At 34.5% G+C, this 19,077-nt stretch overlaps 1 protein-coding gene across 1 annotated transcript in view; it reads left to right on the top strand.

Moving 5' to 3' along the window:
- LOC110039034 (probable protein S-acyltransferase 19) overlaps positions 1-17,251 on the top strand; it is a 37,177-nt gene extending 19,926 nt beyond the window's left edge. Inside the window, exons 4-9 of the mRNA XM_020743978.1 lie at positions 1,969-2,037; positions 2,129-2,200; positions 2,310-2,438; positions 4,968-5,048; positions 5,137-5,334; positions 15,927-17,251. Of these exons, the coding sequence (XP_020599637.1) occupies positions 1,969-2,037; positions 2,129-2,200; positions 2,310-2,438; positions 4,968-5,048; positions 5,137-5,334; positions 15,927-16,883 (1,506 nt within the window). The 3' untranslated portion in view covers positions 16,884-17,251. The remainder of the gene's footprint in view (positions 1-1,968; positions 2,038-2,128; positions 2,201-2,309; positions 2,439-4,967; positions 5,049-5,136; positions 5,335-15,926) is intronic.
- Positions 17,252-19,077: the final 1,826 nt, after the last annotated feature.

Here is a 19,077-nt window from a genome sequence, read left to right as displayed (position 1 = left end):
CTCTCTTGTCTCATCTTTCTCTTTTCATATATATATATATATATATATATATATATATATATATTAAGAAAGGAAAATATATTTAAAAACATAGGGGGTTACAACTCTGAGATAGGGAGCCTCAAGGAGGGCTCCATGCAGCAGGAAGGAAAGAGGGGAAGAGGGAGCAGAGGAAACAAGAGCACCATTAGAATTACAGCCCACTCTAGCAAGCTAGTTGGCTGGCCTGTTACCTTCCCTAAAATTAAACACAAAAGAGAACTGGCATGAGTTCCTGAAGGAATGGATGGTTTTCAGCCATTGTAGGCTATGCCATGGGGAAGGGATAACACCATTCACCATCTGAATAAGTAGTGAAGAATCAGTTTCAACAAGGAGGTAGTTCCACTTCAATTTGACAGCCACCTGGATGGCTCAGCAGGCAGCAGCTGCTTCAGTTTCAAGAACATCCTGGGCAGTCATAGGGCAATAGAAAAAGTTTATAAGCTCCACTGGAATCTCTAAAAACACCACCAAATCTTGCAGAAGAGTAATTGAAGCTACCATCAGTGTTCACTTTCATATAAGGATTGGGGGGGGGGTTCCAGAAGACCTTAGAGACAGTAAAAGAGGTAGGGAGGTGGGAATGCTGAGTGTTGCAGACCAGCTTGCAATCTACCTTGGTGACAGCAAACATAGGACTATCAACCTTGAGAGGCTTATCGTCTTGAGAATTTCCAAGTTGAACAGATGTAATTTTAACCCCGAAAATTTTATCCAAACTGGAATGATAGGGGGCTCCGTTTTTGAATCAAAACCAACAGTCCACTTCAGAAACAGTCCACTTCAGCAACAGTCCACTTCAGAATTTTCATATAATGGTTGTCGATCTTGATAACTTTCCGAGAAAAAATGCTATTATAATCTGCATCGTGAGATAACTGAATCAGTATGCTTCGACCGTCAAGTAAAACAATAATTTAACTGCCCAACAGCTTCATAGCCTCAAAATCTTTTCGAATGATCTTAAGTTTTGGGTGACCATAAAGAAATTTTCCCACTAGAGCAAAAAACCAAGTAGATGTGAGAGTACTGGTTTCAACCTCTGTGAGAATAAGAGCAGACTTCCCATTTTTTTTCCCCAGTTTTTTTATGAAGGTATGATCGCCACCACCTTCAAGAGCCTCGTGGAATGATTGTGGAACATTGCAAGATTGATCTATACGAAAACCAGTCTTTGAATCTGAAAGAGGAGCACGAATAGGAATAGAGAGGCCGCCGACAACTGCAATGGCATAGGAATGGATAGTCGATGTCATCTCCTATGATATGATGACCTGTCGAGCAGGAGACAAGATGGTCTGTCGGGCATCGAACAGTCAGCTCAAGCAGAACGACGCCCTTTCTTGCAGAGCTGACAAATCGCAGAAGCAAATAAACCCCTGCGGAAACAGCTCGAGTAGTCGACTCGAGTTGTCGAGCAGACGATGCCATGCTGAAGTCGGATGCCCTCAGCAGCGAAGCAGAAGACGAGAGAAGCTGACGACGAAGGTGACGAAGAAGAAATTAGCGCACCGACGCGAGGAGTATCGAAGCAGCAGGAACTATGTTTTTTTATTTAATCGATGTAGAATTAAAATTTTTATTTCTTATATGAAGTTGATATAACTCACAATAACATGTGAATCATTTTATGCAAGGGGGATTTGTATACATACCGCTCAAAACTTTTTAAATAATATATCTAGTCCCAAAAACTTTTAATTTATATATATGTATATATATATGTTTATATGTATGTATGTATGTATGTATGTATCGTATGTATGTGTTACTATCATTCTATTATGTTCGGACAAGTAGCTGATTCAGTTTGTTTTTGTGTTCTTAGAAGTTTCTCTTCCTTATGTTTAATGTTGATTGAGCTGGAACAACTAAATCATGTCAATATTTCTTCTCTCTCACACTATGTTTTCCTTTTACGTTCAGGTGTGCAAATTTAGCAAGCATTGCAGAAGTTGTGATAAATGTGTTGATGGATTCGATCATCACTGCCGGGTGATTATTTTATTAGAACTAAGACATTTTTCTTCTATAAGGCCTACTGTAGTTTTTAGCCATTAACTTGCTCCACAAATAACTGCTACAGTGGCTAAATAATTGTGTGGGGAGGAAGAATTACGTAACATTTATCTCTCTTATGGCCACTGGTCTTGTTTGGGTATGTATTGAGTTGAATGGTTTATTGAAATATATCCAAAATTTTATTGCAATAGGCTGTTAAACAAGTTTTAGCTCACTAATATTGCTGTCTTTTTATGTTTATATAGCTTATGATCGAGTTTGGGGTAGGTGTTGCTGTTCTTGTGCTTTGCTTTGTCAATAAGAAGAGCACGGAAAAGAGCATTGTGGATAAACTTGGGAATGGTTTTTCTCGTGCTCCATTTGCAGCTGTTGTGGTACGTTTTTCTGAGCTATTATTGATGTTTTTTGTAAGTTTCACATGTTTTGTAATTCATTTGTTTTGTAGTCCACAACTGTTTTTTTGGTCATTTACAGGTGTATATACTATGAAGTTTTATATTATCTGTAAAATAAAATTTTAACCTTACTAATCTGCCATCCTTGATTTTGTTATAGATCTCCCTCAAATAAACCATCCCACAAATATTAAAATTTTTTGCTAGATACAAACTAAACATTGTTGGAGTAAAGTGAATTTTTTATCATTTTTAGCTCCAGAGTATTCAAGCATCTGAGCAATCAAATAAGTTAATTAGATAAAATTTGATGCAGAAATCTAGAAGGGATAACCACAGCTCCGAACCAAAATTATGAAGTTCAAATGAACCTCTAAAATGAATAGTATGAGAATATTTCCTCTTATAAGCCATTAAATGGACACTTGTAAAAAACTTTACAACAAAGGATAGAGAGATCAAAGGTTGTGTTAAAATGAAGAGCTGGTTGCAGTCGTGGACGTAGTTGGATTATCAATTTGGGTTGTCAATGAGGGATGTCAATTTGCTACTTGTGAAGGAGTCTGGCATGGTGTCAAAGAGTACTTTTGGTTGGATATTAGCTAGAGATATTGTTTGTACATCAATGAGGGAGATTGAATGGATATCAATGATGGTGATTGGCTAGATTTTGGTGAGGCATGTGAGACACTTAAGATTTAGCTTATTAAAGGAGGTTAAAAGAGCTTCGAGAATAGAAGCCTAATGACAGAAGGAGGTTGGATGAACTTGAGTTTGCCCAATGAAGGGGGTTGGTTGGGCAAATGAGATCTTTTAAGTAGAAGTTGTTTAAGCTAAGGAGGTTTTTCAGGAAGTGGTTGAGATGTTAGAAGCCTATTAAGCACAGATATGTCAGACAAGGTTATGATAAAAAGCTTTTAGATGTAGCTATGACTTTCTAGAGGATGGTTAGAGGCTTTATCATACTATTTTTTCATAAATTTCAAGAGCTGCCTCTTAACATTTCAACTCAGAAGTTGTTAAATGTACTAATTGGAGGGCCGTTTAGTTTTAGGCTTAACCCAGGAATAGTTGAAATTCAATAAATGTCTATCTTAATCATATGATGATAATACACTTCTGCTGATCAAATTTCATATGAAAATGGATTGGTGAAATCGCCCTCAAGCCTTATTGATCAGCCTACATAAGCTTGGTTAGGATGGGGCATTGACTAGGGTCATCAATCTTGTAAGGACATTGTCACCACCTCATTTGAAGTACAAGTAAAATAATAATATTGAAGAAGTCATGTTGCAAAGACATGGAGTTTCGTCCTTCAAATTGATTGGAAAATTGAGCAGGATCGATTTTTCCTCTCTTAATATCAACCAAAAATAATCAATTTGTTGGAAAAAAATCTCAATCTGAAAGAAGAATTTTGTAATAGACATCACATGATGGAGTGGAACATGATGTTGGTTGTAATTCTTAGTTAATCTGGAGTTCTTCAAATACGTTAAGAAAATAGGCAAAACCAAGTGATAAAATTGATTAATAAAGATTTGCATAACTAAAGTTCACACTGTATGCTATACTTAAGATGAAAGCATATGGATGATTCCTAATTCAACCCCAACTTATTAATCTTCAAACAAAATTAATATAGGATTTCAAACTAATATGCCACTCACACTTAAGTGCGGAGCTGATGTGTCATGCAAGTTACCCAAGACCCTCATGGATGTGTCTTCTAATTTGATTTGTTTTGTTAAAGTCATCTTTGCAACTTCACCACACAAACAGCACCCCCATACTTTTTTCCGTAGTAGTCTTATTGGAGTTTTGCAAGACTAGTTTTACAGTAAATTTGGGTTGGCTTTTTCACTATTTATTTCTCTAAACGATTTCCACACATCTGTTTGGTTATTGCTTTCCTGCTGCCCTTTAAATATTTTTGTAATGGAAAGTTGCTTTTGAAAATCAGATTTGCTAAATTGTGGTAGCTAAAAGAAAGCCTTTGTTACAATTTTCTAATAAAAAATTATATTACTCAAAGTAGCTTTAAAAAATGATGTTTTCTCCTCAACGGCTTTACAACCTTCTTAAGAAATGTTGTAGCCACCCCAATGAAATCTCAAATTTGATATTTAATAGATCTATAAAGTTTTTCATCTTTTGTCAATTCTTAATACATCCCTGTCTCTTTTCATTTTCATAAGTGGAGCATCTTAATGAGCTTTGGAATGAAGCAAACGTAGTTGCTGTTACATTAGTTTGATACTATCAAAATCGATCTCTTACATAGTTTTTTTTATTTTTCTGGTTATCGCCTTGTTTTTTTTATATGTCTGATTACCTTTGAATTTTCTAAACATGAATCTATTGCTATTGACATCGGTTTTGAATTTATTTTTGTTTCAAGGCTATTATACTAACAATTTATGTTTTGGACTTTAAGATTCCCTTTTCCTTACACTCAAACTATTGTCCTAATCAATACTTTGACCTGGAGCTTCACAACTGCAGGCTGTATGTACTGCAGTTTCATTATTAGCTTGTGTACCATTGGGAGAACTATTCTTTTTTCACATGATACTTATAAAGAAGGTTAGGCCTCATGAAATAAATATTTTTGGTTCATAGTAGGTATCAATTACTCAGTCGTTTTAATTTTTTTTCCTTTATAATTGTTCAGGGTATTACAACCTATGAGTATGTTGTGGCAATGAGAGCAATGAGTGAAGCACCTCCAGCATCTGTGGATGAGGAAGGCCAGAATGCTCTTTATTCTCCAACTAATTCAGCAACAACTGGTTTCAGTGGTGGAAGCTCTCTAGGACTGCAGTATAAAGGTGTATGGTGCACTCCACCAAGGGTTTTTGTTGATCAACAGGTGTGCCATGCTAGTAAATCTTGATTGTTCATGGAATAGTGAATGATTTGACATGTGTAGGTGTATTTATACTTGGATTTCTTTTGAATGTTCTATTAATAATGCGTCATTTTCTTACAAGAATTGGAGAATAGTTTAGTATGTTTCTTTCCAATATTTATGAAATTAATAATCATAAAATAAGCATCTATTAGGAAATATATAAAATCAGCGAATGATTCGCAATGCATATATGTATTTTTATTTTGATTATTTCAAAAGTTCAATGAATTAGTGTTTTGATTGTTTTTTTAATAGCTGAGTGTATTTCATTCCAATATTTATGTAAATTTTTTTCAATCCAAGGAAAGCTTCTAATGTGAAATTTTAAAACTGGGGATTGAAAACTACATAATAATTTTAATAGGACAACTTATATATATTTTTGTACAATTTAGTAACTCCCTTGGATTGGTGGGGCAGTAGTATATATCCTATGGATTTATGAGGTGATAGAGTGACACTCTTGTGAATGATGTGACTTTCGAAGGGCGAAGATGTGGTCGACAAAGTGTTTGGGGGTAGAGAGGTTGGAGTTGAAGTTTATTGTGGACAAAGTAGTGTGGATCCCACACGATCGGGAATTCAGAGGTGTTTTTACTCTCTGCCTCAAATGAATGAATAAATGTCACTTATTTCAAGCTTGCTTGATATTTTCTTAAAGATTTTTTCCTAAAAATCTTTTGGTGAGTACGCTCACAAGTTGTTCGTCTATGGTTATGAATCGATTATAAAATAAATCACTTTTGAGCTTCTCCTCTAAAAATATCTATCAATTTTAATATACTTTGGATGATTATGTTATAGAATTATTGAAAAAACAGTGAAAAATATAAGAGGATTTATTCTTATTGATACAAAGAGAGGTATAAATACCCATTACAGGACTTACTGATAAGGAAAGTAATAAAAAAAGAATATAATAGACAAGGAAAAGAATAATAACAAATATAAGGGGCAGCTAATCTCTCTAATTAAGAAGAAAAATAAATAGAGATTCCCTCATACAATTTAGAACCCCTCTAAATATAGAGTTATAACAAATATGAAATATAATCATCATTATTTACGAGATCTTTCAACACTCCCACTCAAGCTGGCATGAAGATGTCACTCATGGCAAGCCTGCTAACTATATCCTTGTGTTGCACTTTGGAAAGACCTTTTGTTAGAATATCTATTGTTTGGCTAGCAGTAGGTATGTATGACATGCATGTCACGCCACTATCTATCTTCTCCTTGATGAAATATTTATCAACTTCTACATGTTTTGTTCTGCCATGTAGAACTGAATTGAGCTATAGATATTGCAGTCTTGTTGTCGCAGTAATTTTTAATAGATGCTGGTATAGGAATCTTCAACTCTTCCAGGAGTCTTTTTATCCATAATACTTTACAGAGTCCATGTGCCACCGAGCGGAATTTTACTTCAGCACTACTTCTTGCTACCACACTTTGTTTTTTACTTTTTCAAGTAACCTGATTTCTGCCTAAAAACCTGATGTGGATCATCTATTATTTACATCTCCTGCCTAATCTGCATCCGTGCAGGTCTCTATTAGAAGATGTTCTCCCTTTTCGAACAAAAGTCCTTTTCCAGGAGTTCTTTTGAGATATCTCAAAATTCGGAATACAGCTTTGAAGTGAGTAGGTCCAGGTGAATGCATGAATTGACTCACAACACTCACCACTCACTGTAAAGGCTATGTCAGGTCGAGTGTGAGCCAAATAAATTAGTCGCCTTACCAATATTTGATAGCGTGCTTTGTCTATTACCTCATTAGCTGCTACTGTTTTTAACTTTATAATAAGTTCAATTGGAGCATCTGCTGCCTTGCAACCTGTCATTCCTATTTCTTTGAGTAAATCAAGTACATACTTGCGTTGATTGACAAAAATTCCCTCCTTAGGTCTTGCAAACTCCATTCCGAGGAAATATTTCAGCTTTCCCAAGTCCTTAATATCAAATTCGGCTTCTTCAAGTCGGCTTCAAGTTTTCTCTTCAAGTTGCTAATCTCCAGAGGATCATCTTCTGCTATGATTATGTCATCTACATACACAATCACAATGACTACTTTACCTCTGATGGAATGTTTGAAAAAAAGAGTATGAACAGTTTGGCTTTGAGAGAATCCATGTCTCTTAATAACATCACCAAAACACTCAAACCAAGCTCTAGGAGACTGCTTTAACCCGTACAGAGACTTTTTTAATTTGCATATTTTACCTTTTCTAAATTTTTTTTTCAAATCTGGGTGGTAGGTCCATATATACTTCTTCTCGCAATTCTCAATTTAAAAACACAATTTTTACATCAAATTGATGAAGTGGCCAATTGAAGTTAACTGCAAGAGAAAGAAGTACTCTAATAGAGTTAATTTTAGCAACAGGAGCAAAATTTTCTTGGTAATCAATACCATAAGTTTGAGTAAATCTTTTTGCTACTAGTCTCGCTTTGTATCTCTCCACACTTCCATCAACTTTAAACTTCATCGTGAACACCCATTTGCACCCAACTGTTTTTTTGTCTTTATGTAGATCAATGAGTGTCCAAGTGTTATTTCTTTTAAGAGCATTTATTTCTTCTATAAGAGCTAATTTCCAACTCGGTTCATCTGATGCTTCCTGAATAGTTCTTAGAACAAACATATTAGAAATCTTAGACACAAATGCTCTATGATTTTTTGATAATTTTACATATGACAAGTATTATGTGATAGAATATTTTGTTTTTGTTCGGATTCCTTTTCTGAAAGCAATTGGAAGATCAAGATCAGAAGGAGTAGAAGTAGAGGGAAGATTACCTTTGAGTTGTAGGGTCATTATTCGACAAAGGTGATTGAACATTTGCTGAGGGAATGACTGGGGTTGTAGTAACTTTACGGAATTTCTTCCTAGTATAAGCCTACAGCTCATGTTGAAGATTTTGATCCTTTGGAAGTACTTCTCCCTCTGTCTCTGATAAGGTAACATCTGACAAAATAGGATTAGTAGTGTTGACCCTAGTTTTCATATTATAATTAGTTAAAGAAATGTGTAAAGTTTCTCAAAAATTATTTTCTTCAATTAAGTTCTCCCCCTGAAAAAAATTATTTTTAAAAAACGGGCGATCCTCGACAAACTTGACGTCCATGCTCTCAAAAAAATTTCTTTTTGATAATATTAAGTATTTGTACCCACGTTTATTGGAAGCATACCCAATAAAAACACATTTTTCAGCTCAAGTTTTAAGCGAAACACATTTGGGACATGCACATAGCAAACACATCCAAAAAATTTTAAAGGGAGATCAATTGTTATCCTAAATGTGGAAAAATAATTTTTTAAGACTTATAAAGGTGTTTTAAATTTCAAAACTCGAGATGACATTCTGTTTATTAAATAATAGGAGTTAAGAAGTGCATTACCCCAAAGATATTTAGGAACATTCATGGAAAACATAAGTGTTCTGATAACTTCGAGCAAATGCCTATTTTTTCCTTTCAGCAATACCATTTTGTTGTGGTGTGTCATGACAAGTGGATTGATGCAGAATATTTTTTTTCCAAAATAAATGTTCCCAAATATTTGTTGAAATATTCAGGTCTCATTATCCGTTCTTAGAATGTCAGTTTTTGTTTGAATATGATTTTCAATCATGTGAAAAAAATTTTAATTAGTTGTTTAACTTTAGATTTTTTTTCCAATAAATACACCAAAAAAACTCGTGTGTGATCATTAATAAATGTTACAAATCATTTTTTTCAGAAAGTGTGTTAACTTTGGATAAGCCCCAAACATCACTATGCACTAAATAAAATGGTTTTGAAACAGAATATGATTTTATTGGAAACGAAACATGATGACTTTTAGTAAATTACACGCTTCACAATGAAGTTTTGAACAATCAATACCCTTAAATAGTTTAGAAAATAAAGATTTGAGATATGGAAAGTTAGAATGCCCTAATCTTTTATGTCATAACATAACTTGATCATAGTCAAAACTTGAACTTGTACTATCTAATCCATGAGCTGTTTTATTCATAGAATCAGCTCCATCATAGTAGTACAACCCATTTATTTCTCTAGCAGTTCCTATCATCTCCCCCGAGTTCCAGTCCTGAAAAACACAATTGGAAGGAGGAAAAAAATGAAATAATCAAAATCTTTAGACAATTTGCTAAAAGAAAGAAGATTACATATAAGTTTTAGAACATGTAAGACAGATTTCAAAAAGATTGTTTCTGAAATTTTAATATTTTTTTTTTCTACAATGGGTGAAAAACTATCATCAGCAATTCTGATTTTTTCAGAACCGGAACATGAATAATATGAATCAGATACTTGAGAACAGCTTGTCATATGATCAAAGGCTTCTGAATCAATGATCCAAGGACTGGTACTTCCTTGAAAAGCCAAAAGATTACTATTTGTTTGTGCTATAGAACCGATATGAGCATTAGATGATGAGCAAGACTTAAGCAGTTTAAGAAGATGACTTAATTGCTCTTTACTAAGTGGAGATGACTCAGCCTCATTTGCGATATATGTGCTATGTTCACCATATTTTTTTCTCTTACCATCATTAGTTGGTTTACAATGCAATTTTCAGCATTTTTCGTGAGTATGGCGTGGCTTTCCACAGTAGTCACAGTGCAGGTTGTTTTTGTCCTCTACACGTTGGTTGTGAGAAGTTTTCCTTCTTGAGCTTCAGGAATAGCCAATGCTGATCCTTCCACGGACTCAATTGAACCTGCAGTCTTCTTTCCCAGCATCACATGTCTCCGACTCTCTTCATTCCTTACCTCCACAAAAACTTCACCAATTGGAGGTAGGTGATTTCTTCCAATTATTTGGCCACGGACCTCATCATATTCAATGTTTAGACCTACAAGAAATTTGAAGATTCGACCAGTATCCACTATCTTCTTGTACTGGTTGCCGTCATTATTTGATTTCCACTCATGATCGTTGAATAAGTCCAGGTTCTGCCAAATACGCTTAAGAGAATTGAAATTCTTTGTCACAGAAATTTTCCCAAGTCGTAGGGTCAACTCATAAACTTGGGATTGATTTCCAAGATCAGAGTACATTTCTGAAACATTGTCCCATAATTTCTTGGTTGTAGAGTAACACAGATAATTTGCACTTATCTCTTTAGTCATGGAATTGACTAACCATGTCATTACCATTGAGTTTTACATATCCCAAATGACATAAGTTATGTCATTCACGTCAAGGTGTTTAGTATCACCTGTGATGTAAGTATCACCTGTGATGTAGTATCTTTCCTCTTCCTCAGAGATACATACGAACAGATTGTGACCATCGAAGAAAAATATCACTATGTAGTCGAATTGTAGTGATCTGAATGGGATGGTTTTCAGATGTATTTTTCTGAGGTTCGGACTGAGATGGTTGAAGAGGTTGGCTTGTCCTATACGTGACTTCAGACATTTTAGTGATGAAAGACGGTGAATTTACTCGAGCCTGAGCTTCACCCGCCTTCGCCCGCCGGAGCAAAGAAGATTCCTGCCTTCGCTGTTGAAAGGACTTCAAGATGTGGAATCGCTTTGTCAACCACGTGCGCGATCCTTGCCAGCAAGACTTGATCCTTTCTCAGAGGAAGACGCTACTGCTTGTTTCCGCCTTCAAAGAATTACCGCCTTCGCGAGATGGGAAGAAAGGAAAAGCGGAGAATGCCACAGAGGATTACCGCATTTGAGATGGACTTCGAGATGCGGACGACGCCACAGAGGATCAGACGCTATTGTAGCCGCCACAAGTTACCTCCTTCAGAGAATTACCGCCTTCGCGAGACGAGAAGAAAAGGAAAAGAGGAAGACGCCACAGAGGATCAGACACTCTGATACCATGAAAAAATAGTGGAAAAATATAAGAGAGCTTATTCTTATTTATGTAAAGAGGGGTATAAATACCCTTACAGGACTTACTGGTAAGAAAAACAATAAAAATAGAATACTGTAGACAAGGAAAGGAATAATAACAAATATAAGAGTGAGTTAATCTCTCTAATTAATGAAAAAAATAAATAGAAAAATAAATAGTCCTAAGATTCCTCATACAATTTATAACCCTCTAAACATAGAGGTATAACAAATATGGAATATAATCATCATTATTTACGAGATCTTTCAACAATTATGTTATTGATGGATGATTTGTTATCATAATAAAATCCTGTGGGCATTTCTTATATAAGTTATTCAAAGTTTTTTATTTTCATAGTTATGGGATGTAGCTTCTTATGATCTGCTCGACATTTCGCATGTAAAGTTATAAAAAACATAATATTTGGTTTTTTTTTTTGTTAAATATAACAGTGATCATATCATACCTATGTAGAGCTTATCTTACCCCTTTCAGCTTGTATCTTTATTCAACTTAGCTTTTGGGTTTATGGGAGCACCTATAGATTTCAATCTCTTTATGCTGAATCTTGTGATCAAAACATGAATGTACTTGGTTTGAGATATGAATTTTTTTCATCCTTATGTTTAACTTGTAATTCAAGGTAGTAGGCGAGTTTTTAGTATGAAAAGTAAATATACCTCCCTTTGATATAATATCAAATTTACTCAAACTCCATTTTTTAATATGTAACATTGACATCTAAGAACATGAAAGTGGGTTGCATTGGGCTTCATCTATCTCCGAATCTTATAATAGGGCGTATTTTTAATGATAGATGTAATGTTTAATCTATTGATCTCATAAAATCCTATATTTACCGCCTTATCCTAAAAATACTTAAAGTGAAATTCACTGAGCATAGTTCTAGTGATATTCAACAGTCTTCCATTCTTTGTTCTACTTAGAACTATTCTACTGTAGTATCTTGGGTGCAAGGAATTTGTCTAGTCCTGACTTCATTACAGAAAGGCTCAAATTTCTGATTTATCAACTCTCTTTCCTGATTAATCCTAATGGATACTATGTGTAAATTCTTTTCATACTCAGTCATCTATGCAAATTTGATCAGTTATGTTAGTGTCTCATGCTTAGTAGGCAATACTACCTAATTGAATCTATAGTAGTCTGAGGCAATTGGTATACAAGCATTATTTTTGGTGTCATAGAGAAAATGTGACACTAATGTGTTTGTAGTAGAAAAATAATTGAAACATGAAAATTTTTTGTACTAGAAAAATAGAAATAAAAGGAAGAGATGTTTAGGAAAAAAGTTTCTATAGTTCTGACATCATCACAATAATTAGAGAATAGTTGAGTGAATTTTATTAAAAGATTTGTGCGGTTTTTATACAATCATAGAAAAACTTCTAATAGAAAACATAAAAAATCAGGAATTGAAAAGAAATAACCACAAAATAATTACAGTGTATGTTTTCACATTTTCTTAAGTTGATTGGTGTGAGGCAAACTGCCCTTTAAAAATTTGAAAAACAGCCAATGAATTTGTACAAAATTAGGATTAGAAAACATACAAATTGCACAATTACATCTTAGGACTTGATGGCATTGTATAATTTAAGTGAAAGCCAATGAATTGTGGATACATATATGTGAAGCAACAAGAGTATGAAACAGTTACAATCAACATAACATGGGCATGACTATAAATTAGTTGAAATCATTTTAAGCTTATATCAATAATATTTTAATCACAACTTAATCTTCATAAGTTGTCCTCCATCCAACTCTTCTGTTCATTCATTAATAGCAAATGGTTGACAAAGAACAAAGTATCAAATCATGAATAGAGGTTACGGGGAAAAGGAAGTAAACGGAGAATAGCATGCCCATTAGCAATCATAATTAATTAAAACTCGAGCATAGTATTTACTAATCTTTGAATAAGATGTCACAGTTGCTCTATTACCTTTGATTATATTTATACGTTAGGAGTGTTTCTTTGATAATCATGCCCACAAGCTGGAGATTTAAACGATCATGCATGAAGAAATGAATGTTTAAATGGGTTGGAAAATGAAAAACTAAAAGATATATTGAGGATGACTGTAGTATAATGAAAGCATTATATACAAAATTGCATTTACCCCTTTATTTGTGGAAGTGAGAAAATAAAAAAGCATTTAATAAGCTTAACTTAATAGGAAAGAAGTCACTTTCCAATTCATTAACAACAAGATATAGTAGTGATTATCAATATTTAAAAGTCATTCTATAAGCTCTGCCTTTTTAACATACGCATATAGGCAAACCCAACTGCAATGGATGATAATGATTTTATACTTCTGAAAAATCTATCATTAAGCTTCAAATCAGTCAATATAGCAAATTCATCTGCGTGAGAGTTGAAGTTAGTAATGAAAATGCTCTCATTACGGCTATATTCCAACAATTGTGTTCTTAGTCTGTGAGTGGTTGAAATGAATCAATCAACCACATAATTTCTTAAAGAAATGGACTAAGAAACAAAGCAGTGTGTTCCATGTGCATTATGCGCTGTAACTCACACATAACACATAAATCACACTATTTTGTTTCATTTTTTCTTGTCATACAAATAATATAGGAGGTGCACTACGCTAGTGATAGTGTTATTTTATACTATTTGACATATATGAAAGGAAATAAGACAGCAAAGATGTTTTCTAATGGAACTTCTTTTTTTTTGTTCTTCACTTAAATATCAGCAATTAACTAGAAATAAAATTTTTATATAATCTTAGAACACAACTTAATTTTTACGAGACAATAAATAAATATTTGTTCAACAAATTTTTTCTTGATGCAAAGGCAACATTTACGATGTGGCTTGCCCGATCATTGTTAATAAGATTTTTTTGCTTGCACTGTATTCAATATGATTAAAAAGACCAAAGCTTTTACTTTGAAAGGTCTTCTATTTTCTCAGGGCCTTGAGCTAGACTAAGATAAGCCATGCCAAGTGATACTGAACTTGAGCCTTAAACATGTAAGAAATCATTTGTTTGTATTATCACATAAATACGAGTTGCTTTAATAATTTTTAGACTTTAATTATGATTATAAATTTTGTTACTTTTAAAATTATCTTATCGATAATTTCTGTGTTACATATTTATAAAACTCACACCAAGTACTACTTTTTATATCAATTCTAGCAAAATCTCAAAAGCGCTCAACAAAACTACAACCCATATTTTTCTATTCCTTGAATTTAAATTCTCAATAATTTGGTCATGGTACGCACAAATAATTGATTTTGCTAGTTCACTTCTATTGCCTAGGTGTTAGATATATAAATATGAAAGATTTGGTAGCGTATATAATTTTTCCTTTAATTTGATGAATGTTATATTTGCTTTGATTTAAATTTACTTAATTATACGATGATAAGATTAATTATTTTGAAATGATAAGCTCAAGTAATATAAAGATTACTTATGATTTTGGGTTGTTTTGTACGCAATTTTTTCCTTTATTTTGATAAGTGGTAGATTTACATTAATGCAATTTTACTTAATTATGAAAGAGTAAGTTTAAATACCTTTTCAAGATAACATTTGAAAAAATAAGCTTAATTATGATTATATGTTTTAATGATGATCAAAATTTTTAATGAATTTTAGATCTGCTTCAATGTAAATTTATTGAATTATCACTAGAGATAATTATAAGCTTGCCATCCACCCAGCTTATCCTCGTATTTGCTTAAGCCATTAATGGAGATAAGCCAGGCTTAAGATTATTTGGTTTAAGGGATATTAAAATGCGTTGTTTGGTAGGGTTTAGAAGTGTTGTTTTTGTTAAATCTACTAGTTTTTCCTCATCAGCATTATAAAGTAATAGAAGTTAAGGAATAAAGAACTAAATGATATGGCTTCACCATCAGAATTCTCTAGTAGAAAGCAGAACCTTTCTTCATAGCTTCTGAAGCAACAATAAACGTGTTTGAATAAAATTGGAAGAAACTAGAAAAGGCTCTGTGAAGGAGAGTTATTATCCATAGATTAAACCAAGCGATGGTAGAATTATCGTCATCTAAGGACTTGACATTGCCTTTGATGGAAGAACAACTGATCCTAAGTTATTCCAAATATTTATCTTCTTTTGCATTAAATATGGAAGAGTTTTTTCATATTAAAATGGGCCCAACTCACTTTCTTATTGAAGTAATTTCTGCAACTTGTTGCGCAGTAGTGCTTTTTCAAATCTATAAGGGTAGATTTCCTCAGCTCCCTAATATTTCATTCATATTATTTCTGCACTTAAATTGTTGATTTTTGTGTATGAAAATTTAAGAGACTTGCAGATATTTTTAGTACAAGGTTTGTACCTTAAATAAAGACGGGTGGTGCATGAAGATGAACACTGCCTTTACCAAGTGTCTGTTTTTATTATGTCCTGGAAATAGACTATTACTACGTGCTTTACATCATTAGTGCTATTTTTCATGTTTTTTTTTATATTTATTTTTATTTTTTTAAACTCTTGCGTCCATATATCCAAAGTGATAAATTGTGCAGATATTAATTCTAGAATGCTTTGAAACTTACTGCTACTTGTCTCAATAAATCTCAAAAAATTCATCTCAACTCATTACATTACATCTCAACTTTTATTTACTTCTTTTTTCCACAACAGGATGAGGTCATTCCACATCTAGAGCCTGGAATGGTGCCCTCCACAGTAGATCCCGATTCAGCAGGCTACATTGACAAAACAAACAGGTCCAAAAGGCCAGTTAAACTCAGCGCTTGGAAACTTGCCAAATTGGACTCAAATGAAGCAATGAAAGCAGCTGCTAAAGCCAGGGCTTCATCCTCCGTTCTAAGACCAATAGAAGGTCGTCAAATCCCAGAAACCGAGTCTAGCAGTAATGCTAGTGTCAGAAGCAGCATGAGCATCGATTATGGCACCAACAAAGAACCAAAAACTGATCCCAAACACTCACCTTTGAGCAACTCATACCCACAAAGCATTGCAAGCAAGGATGACTACGAAAATGGCACACAAACAGCTAGTAGTCTTAGTAGTCCTCTGCACATCCATGAACAACCTTATGCTTTGAATCCACTACCAATGCAGCCATCAAATCCTACAAGGCCAAGAGGGTCTCTCCAAAATACTCAACCATCCAATATCCCTAGTATGCAACCTAGCAATCCAATGTTTCAATCTGCCAATTCAATTGTCAGGGAAAGCAGGAGGAGTTCAGTTGTGTGGGATCAAGAAGCTGGAAGGTATGTGTCTGTTTTACCATCAACTAGGCCTGAAAACACTGAAGTTCCATTCAGGGGTAGAGTTCCTGCAACAAATACTTCAGCTGAAGTAGGAGGTTATGGAAGGAGGACCAATGTATCAAGCTCTTCTTCTTCGGTTGGTACCTCACAGCATCAGGAGAGGTTGACATATACAGAACAGTCAATATTTTTTGGCGGCCCTCTTCTTGCTAGCACAGGAAGAGATGGCCAAAGAATAGAGGACGGTTTACGGAGAGATTCTAATGTTCATGATGTTAGAGGCGATAGGGGGGATGTTGATCGATTTCCAGTTTTCACTCCTGGAGCTAATCAAAGGAATCCTTCTAATTTTAAGTGATTTATAGGACACCATTTCACCAGCTTTAGAGTATTTCAGGAGCTCTGCTTCTGATGTCATGATAGTTGAGCCACTATTATGTGGAAGCAGAGTGTTCTTAGGGTTCAGAATTCTTATTTCTGGCTGCAGTTCACTTAGGAAATCAAGAGAAATGTTTGAGCTGAAGAGCGGAACTTTTAGATTGAGGAATCAACTTTGTTTTAACCTAATTTTCTGAGAGAACTTCTGAGAGGTCAAAAGCTTTTCTTTTACTGATTTAAAACGAAGCCTTTCCCCTTCACGATTTTTACCTGAATCGAAATAACATGCAATGCTCAGTTTCTAGTGGAATCTGTTATCAATCAATTTTTTTTTTATATTTTAGATAAGTGGACCTTTTCATCTTCACTTTAAACTTGTTATGTTTGTCATTTTAATCAAGTCACCTTTATTATTATTATTATTTTATCATATGCTTGGATTGTAAAGAGTATTTGGTTATTCTACAACCGAAATGCGTGGGTGGACTGCCATGAAAACCGTTGGAATTTGGCGGGAAACAACCTCATGAAGCACACAGCAGTCTTTGGATCATCTAAACATATCTCAACCGTTTTATCTTTACTCCTATAACCATTTATCTCTAGAATCGTCTATTATATCTATAAATAGACTTCTACATTACTGTAGCATTTTAATTAATCACGGCGAGCCACTACAATGCTTTAGTATGTTCTCTGTTCCTCGTTTCTCTTTTTCTATGCTTCCATTTCTCTGTAATCAGCAGGTTTTGGCTAGAGTTGCCTTTCATGGTATTAGAGCATCTGCAATGTTGCATCAACCTCCTTGCTCATTTATACCAAGCAGTTTTCCGTTTTGTAATTCATATACCCTAGCAAAATGTCACCGGTTCTCCTTCCAAGTTATAGTAAGAATATATATAAGCTTTTAGAACTTATTGCATCTAATGATTGGGGGCATACCCATATCCTTCTTTACAAGGAATTCGTTGCTTTGCAGTATTTGTTGATGATTTTTTCCATTTTCCTTGGTTGTTCCCAATGTTTATAAAGAATGAAATCTGATCGCATTTTACTACATTCAAATGATGCGTTGAACTTCAATTTAATTCCTCTGTACAAACATTATGAGCAGATGGTGGTAATGATGATGCGGGATATCTCTTGCCTGGGATTACCTGCGACTGAAGAGGGAGCCGATTGCTCCATGTAATTTTGTGGTCGTGGGGCTTGTAGATCTAATGGGGTCATTCCTAGCTATCATCTAATTATATATTTGTTTTTTTTTTATGTTTTTGGGTTATTTTTTCATGTGTTTTCTCTTGGGACGGTTCTCATCTATTCTTCCCTTCGAGGATTGCATTCTAGTGTTGTAGGTGACGATTTGGTTGTATCTTGATTTCTAGGTGGTGATAATCTTTCTCATCCCTTTCTGCTTTCCTCTCTCTTCCCTACCACACCTTCCTCCTCAATGCAGTAACCCCGACGATAGCGATTTTATTTTTCTTTATGCAATTTCTCGTTGTTCAACCATCCTCATCATCGCAGCCCCAAGATAGTCATTTATGAGTTATCCTGTACTACCACACGTTCCCCCAGTTATCGTTTTTCCTGCTTGTTGTCGTCGTTTGGAAAAAGTTGTTCTTGGTTGCTTTCTGTTGTTCCAGTTGTTGGTCAATTGTTTCTCTCATTTTAGCCTATTGCCCTTACTGCAAGCCCGTAACTCCTCCTTGCTTCCAACATCCTTGTGCTTTACTGTCGCAACCTAAGACTATTTTTTCCAGCCTATTTGGTATTGTTTGACCCCTCTTTGTTATTGTCACCCTTACAACCCCTTCAACACAACCCATTTTAACCACCTACTTCAACTCCTCGATCACCTAGCTCACCTCCACCACCCATGAATCGAACCCTCATATGAGTGTGTTGTGTTTGTTGTAATCTTTCCTTTCAATTGTGCTTGATTGTAACCACCTATTTTCTTTTAGTAATAATATTTGCTTTTCCTTTCATGATTTTGGTCAACCCTGGTATCATTTGTATCGGGTCAGCCTAACCCTAGTCCTTCCCTAGGGTTTCTAGCATCCCCCATATCTCTACCCAAAAATTTCTTACCCTACAACACAATTATACACCTCCTTCCATCTATTCCCACCCAAATCATAATCATGCCATCGAGAAGCAAAGTGTCGGAT

This window comes from Phalaenopsis equestris, unplaced genomic scaffold (genome assembly GCF_001263595.1).
Source record: "Phalaenopsis equestris unplaced genomic scaffold, ASM126359v1 Scaffold234914, whole genome shotgun sequence".
Classification (NCBI taxonomy): domain Eukaryota; kingdom Viridiplantae; phylum Streptophyta; class Magnoliopsida; order Asparagales; family Orchidaceae; genus Phalaenopsis; species Phalaenopsis equestris.
This window is presented reverse-complemented; position numbering and strand designations above follow the sequence as displayed.